The sequence below is a fragment of the Cynara cardunculus genome, assembly GCF_001531365.2.
Source record: "Cynara cardunculus var. scolymus isolate 2C chromosome LG 5, CcrdV1, whole genome shotgun sequence".
Lineage (NCBI taxonomy): Eukaryota > Viridiplantae > Streptophyta > Magnoliopsida > Asterales > Asteraceae > Cynara > Cynara cardunculus.
In genome coordinates this window covers 32,911,342-32,917,894 of record NC_037532.1, presented here as the reverse complement: position 1 = coordinate 32,917,894, position 6,553 = coordinate 32,911,342, and the positions used below count along the sequence as shown (strand labels likewise).

The 6,553-nt window shown below is 31.1% G+C and overlaps 1 protein-coding gene across 1 annotated transcript; it reads right to left on the bottom strand.

The window, feature by feature from the left end:
• Positions 1-443: 443 nt before the first annotated feature.
• LOC112513017 lies at positions 444-878 on the bottom strand. Its single transcript, XM_025119140.1, has one exon. The coding sequence runs from the start codon at positions 876-878 to the stop codon at positions 444-446; it is 435 nt and encodes a 144-aa protein (XP_024974908.1).
• Between the last annotated feature and the right edge of the window lie 5,675 nt (positions 879-6,553).

The window sequence follows — 6,553 nt, the reverse complement described above, 5'->3', positions numbered from 1 at the left end:
TGAATCCATTTCTGGTAGGTTTTTACAGTGAATCAATTTAGGTCTTTACAGTGACGAATGACCGGAAAGATTAGCCTGAAGCACATAGGATTTAGTTGAAAACCGATCAGTCTAGTTTCTTACAGTGATCGAATTCGAATGGCCGGAAAGAACAGCCGGAATCGCATGCATATAGATGGTTGAAAACCTATCAATTTTAGGTTTCTACAGTGGTTGAATGGCCGGAAAGATCAGCCTGAATCGGACAGATGGTTGAAAACCGATCAAACCCATGACAAGAACAGATGCTTTTTCCAAAGGATTCTGGTTTAACGATATGGACACAAACAATCATGAAATATTAGTTAGTAAACTTGAAACCCTAATGCAATGTTGCAAACTGGAAAAGGAAAAGAAGAAGAAGACGATAAACAAACAGACATGCATGGATTTATGAAAGCTAATTAAACTCGATCTCGACGAACAATGCAACCTAAGCTCGATGGTTTCATCAACAAAGAACCCTCTTGGATATCAAAAGATTGTATGCATGACGACAAGAAACACTTGCTGATTCGAACCCTACGCCCAAATCTCATCTTGATCTCTTCTTTAGCCTTACAGTCATGATCGCAATCTTTTGTACACTCTATTATAGCAGCACGAAAAGGGTCCTCCTCCCGCATAAGAACCATCCTTTTTGAATCGCTTCTCCCCGGCAGCTGCCGGAAAGACCCTGGTGGCAACGGGAGCACCATATTGTTCTGCACTTCACGGTTGTTTCCGGCCAGGCCTGGAACCAAAGCGCACATAGGTGAAGCCATAAACTTTGGGACCCCAGGCATCTTCTCCCATGAAAAGGGTACATGAATCGTTGAGTTCGCTTTTTTGTGGCTCATTTTATTCATCTGTTGGGACGAGAAGTGCAGAAATGATCATAATGTGCTTCTGGGATTGGAATTTGGTGATGTATATATAGACATATATGTATATGTATATGTATGTATATATAATGATTTCAAAGGGTTTAACACACTGTAACTGAAGAGAACTGAAGGTGATAAGCAAGTGAAACGTGGGTTAGAAGTTAGTTTAATTGCTTTTAAAACAATTCATAGAATTGAAGCAGAAGGGAAAAATGGGAATATTTTAATGGAGTCTGTTGGTATTTCAAACGTATTTTTTTGTCTAAATCAATTATTGTCCATTTGTTTTGTTTGGTGTGAAGTGATAGTACAAGTTGTAACTATGCTATAAAAACTTGTAAGCTATGCATTCATAGTTGTACTACATGTAACATTAATAATTTATACATTGAAAAAAAAGGTTGTTTTCATTACAAAAGTTTAGAAACATATAATGTATAAAAAAAAAAAAAAACTAATATAAGACTTTTTAAGCTAACCAGTCATGTCTGATTGGTTTGAGCTTGGCTCCAAAGGTCAAAAGTACCAAGAGGTCTCAGGTTCAAATCCAAGAAGGAATAAAAATCCCCTTGTGGCTACGGAGGCATAAATGCGGTGACTTCGGGCTATCTGCAAAGCAGTTGGGTCACCTTGGGATTAGTTGGCTCGCAAAGCGGGTTGCATATCCAGGTTAATAAAAAAAAGCTAATAAGATAATTTAATTTTTGTATTTATATGATTGTCTAACTTTGTCAATGGATATAATATGTTAGAACATCTATTGTGTAATAGTTGATAGCTCGACACATATGTGCAATAAAACGTGGTTTTAAAAAACCGGTTTAGCTTAATTACGTGGAAGAAGAAAGGGTTAACAAATACTGTAAATCGATACACCCAAATACTATACGACACTGACTCCTCCGTCCTTTGGTGTCCTTCGATCTCCGGCTGTTGTAGAAGTACGTTTCTTCTCTCCATGTTTTTTTCTTGTTTCCGGATCTCCCCTTCCATTCCGATTTCATTCCTATTTTCTTTCTTTAAACTAGTGTTTGACATCTTACATTGCACGATGATATAAATTTATGTAAAAACAATGTGACATTTTGTTTTGATGAATATTTTAAATAAATGGACAAAGTTAGGGAACTAAAATAACATTATAATTCAAAAAATTTAACTACTCAAATCTTATTATACAATTCAAACATCTACCATCTTCTTTTTTATTCATAAATATTAAATTTTATTTTATTTTTATATCGATTTTTTTGCAAGATATGAATCGAATGCATACTTTAGCCAAATAACCATTTTAATTTTCAAATACGTATCTTCTTCTTTCATATATTCGTAATCATTCTTCAATCTCTTAGGTGATCCATAATGGGAGGTAACATAAACAATACCACAATTCAAATATCATAATATATATTTAAATATCATAATATATTTTATATATCTACTAATTTTCTTCTATATATATAATGGCCTTCAATCTATCATTTCCCCTATCAATATGAAAAACGAAAACAACACTATAATTGAATATTTTTAATACTTAAATCACATAATTCTACTTCATGCCCTATAATCTTTATTTAATATGTGGATCTCTCTAATAAGTACGTTATAAACTATCGTTTTCACTATTGATATTTGTCAACATTATGTCATTTTTGTATTTAATTAAATAATTTGTGTGTATATATTTATTTATTTTTTGCAAAAGGAAGGTCGGTCAAAAATTAACAAAATTTCATATGTCGATTTAACAAAAAGAAATTATAAAAGGCATGGGCGGACCTAGTTAAGTGCCATGAGTGGCACGTGCCACCGTATCATTTCTCCGCCGAAAGGTAAAAAATTTAGGTTTCGTGAACGGTGCAACCGCATTAATTTGTTGTATGCCACCGTATGTATTTTGAAACTACAATGAGAACAAATTTTATTTGGTAGAATTGGTTTGCAATATTTTTATTCCACCCCACACCCAAGTCCGAATCATGTTAGTGTCATTTTCTTAGTCAAACGGTGCCACCGTTTGAAAAAAATTATGTATATTTGTTTCTTATAGTCACACGGTGTCACCGTTTGAAAAATATATATAATTTTCCTATATTTTTTTATGGTCAAATGGTGCCACCATTTAGAAAAAAAATTTGGGTCCATCCCTGGTAAAAGGAGATGGTAAAAGGATAACCAAAATTACACCATACTTCAACATTTTAAAATACTTAAATTTAATAAATATTTTTTATATTTTTTATTTTGTATGATTAACATTTTTTTTGCTAAAAGATGGTTGGTCAAAATTAGTCAACCCATGAGCTCGGAGGGTCGGCCAAAATGAACCAACAATTTGAGTTTAAGAAGATTGGTCAAGAGGAGTCAACTTCATGAGTTGCCACAAAAACATCTCCATCTCCCTTTATGTACCTACCATTGATTGTAAATCTTTCATATCTCTATCAATTATGTGGGATATACAGAACTCAACCACAATTCAAGAGATAAAGAATACTCACTCATTAAGATGTCACATCATTCCTTGTAAGTTTTACTCTTAAGATATATAAATGTATAAAGATATAAAGATAAAAATTACTAATTGGTCTTGTCACTCCTTAAGACGTCATGTATACAAAAGTATGAAAGATGTCTTCCAAATGTATGTGATTTTCATATCTTATCAAAAAAAAAAAAATCAAACAGTGTGAATACATCAACTTTTTATCTGTCGGATAGGTTAATAAGAGGTTTTTTCATAATACACACCATCTAATTAAAGTATAATTATTATTCTTTAAAGGCAATTATTAATAAAATTATATAAACGGCTAGTTTTATATGAAACGGATTTATTATTGTTAATTTATCAAAAAGTTGTTATTATAATTTTATTTTATATGATATTTAGTATTGTTGATTTTAATTTTATTTGAAATACTTTAAAATTAGCTTGCATACTGATAAAACTTGATGTCCTAAAAAATTATTTTATAAAAAGTAGCAGTTATATCTGTTATACTCTCTTCAAATCCTACACTGTAAACATCTGGTTTCAATTCGTTCTAAATAATGAAGGGATAAGAAACTTGAATGCGGTTGAGATGTCAAAAACCAAAAGATAATTACACTTAACTAAATATGTTGCTTTAGAGTTTCATCCATGCAATTAATGCATCCATCGACTGGTATATACAACCTCCTTCAAATCTGCTCAACCTCTAATTTGGTCGATTTCGATAGTTATAAAATTAATTATAAACGAGAAAGAGACGCTTGAATAAGGGGCAATTCATTTTCGAAGTTGATGAATGTACTGGACGTAATATAATTGGAGAAGATAGCCACCGATTTATCACTAAAGACGGGTGTCTCGTGCATGACCATGCAAAATTTGATGGAACCACTTGGAGAAATCAATCAGATCCGTTGAAGGCGGATATCATCAATAAATGCATGATAAGGTGTTATTATTATTATTATTAAAGTGTTATTCTTATTATTTATTAAACCACATGGGTTGTGCTTGATTGGTTTGAGTTTGGCTTCAAAGGTCAAAAGTACCACAGGAGATCACAAGTTCAAATCCAAAGAGGAATAAAAATCCCCTTATGGTCATGGAGGTTCAAATGCGGTGACTCCGGGCTATCTGGTTTTTAATAAATATTTTAAATAAATAGACAAAGTTAAATAATCAAAATAACATTATAATTAAAAAAACTTTTAACTACTCAAATCCTGTTATACAATTCAAACATCTACCATCTTCCTTTTTATTCATAAATATTCGATTAAATTTTATTTTTATATCGATTTTTCCGTAAATTCTCCTTTCATATATTCGTAATCATTCTACAATCTCTTATGTGATCCATAACGTGAGGTAACATAAACAATATCACAATTCAAATATTATAATATATTTCATACATTCTACTATTTTGTTTTTATTACATGTAATCTTTGATTGTTATCAGACCCTCGATCTTAATGTCATCAGGCAAATTAACCGAACAACTTGTAGATATTTTTTATCTACTTATGTACGTATGTATAAGGGGTCTTATATTAATAACCCATGAAATTGTGATAACTTTGAGAACTAGTGCATTATGTGCTATTTTATATGAATTTTTTCATCTAAGACTAAAATTTAGAATATCAATTAATATTTTTTTTCCACTACAACAAAATTGAGATTATATAACACCCCCAATCTCTAAGTGTCCCAATAGATCTCTTTATAAAACTTAATTTATATGACCAAAATATAAAGTGTCCTATCTAAAGGTGTTGTAATAAGTTTATATGACGCTTTTGGGCGTCTTAACAAGTTTTTTAGGACATTTTTAATACGAAGTGTCGCATTAGCAACTTTATATGACACTTTTGAGAAAATGTCCTATAAAATCATTTTTTTATAGGAAACTTGTTTTTATAAGACAATTTTTCAAATAGTGTCCTATAAAGTTGATAATGGGACATTTTATATTAAAAGTGTACTAAAAAAACTTATTACGATGTCAAAAAACGTCATATAAACTTATTAGAACACCTTTAGATATGACACTTTATTTTTTTGGTCCTATAAACTAAGTCTTATAAAGAGATCTATTAGGACATTTGGAATTTGAGAGTGACCTATAAACCCGATTTTGTTGTAGTGTTTACAATGTGAACCTTTTTAGCCTGTTTGTGAAACAAAAAGTTACACGTAAAAAAGTTTCAAATTGTGAATCAAATACATATGAAACAATCACGTTGTGAAACAAATATATGTTTATTAATACGTTAAATATTAGTCTTAAACGAGGAAAAGAACATCTAAGACAATACCATAAGATAAAAAGTCTCATACTTATCACATCAAATGATTAGGTTATGTATCTATATGTGTATGTCTTGAAGCGTTTAAATTCTTTTAGTTGGTAACCACAAGGGTGGTGTCTGGTTGTTTTGACCTTAACTCTAAAGGTCAAAAGCACCTAGAGGTCACAGGTTCAAATCCAAGGAGGAATAAAAATCCCCTTGTGGCAACGGAGGTTCAAACGCGGTGACTCCAGGCTATCTGCAAAACAGGTGGTCGCTCTGAAATTAGTCGGCTCACATAATGAGTTAGATATCCAGGTTAATAAAAAAAAGTTGTTTTAGTTGGCTTGAATTGATACTTAAGTTTTGAAAAATATATTATGCAAACTAACTTTTCCTATAAATACGAATGAAATAATTGTTAATAACGACACTTTGCTATTTATGTTAGGTTTCAACTAAAATGTTTAACTTAACCTCACAATATCGCATCAGTTATTGTTCTATCTATATATGTTCCGATCGACAACTCATACTTGATCTGGTTGCTTTTTTGGAATTGAGAGAATACCCCAAATGAATTTGCTTCGAATTTGACCAATTGAGATATAAGGAAACAATATTTTTTATTATTTATTCATTCGAATTTTTTGCATATTTCTGTATTTTTTTCGAGATTCAAGGCCTAACCGCGAAATCACAAATAAAAAGAGTGCATAGATTCAGAGGTTCAATAACTTGTAATAGAACTAATGCGTGAGAGAAATATTCTTGTTGTATTCAATATGTTTTGAATAAACTGAAACAAACAAAATGATTAAAATTATAAAATAGTTATGTAATTTGACTTA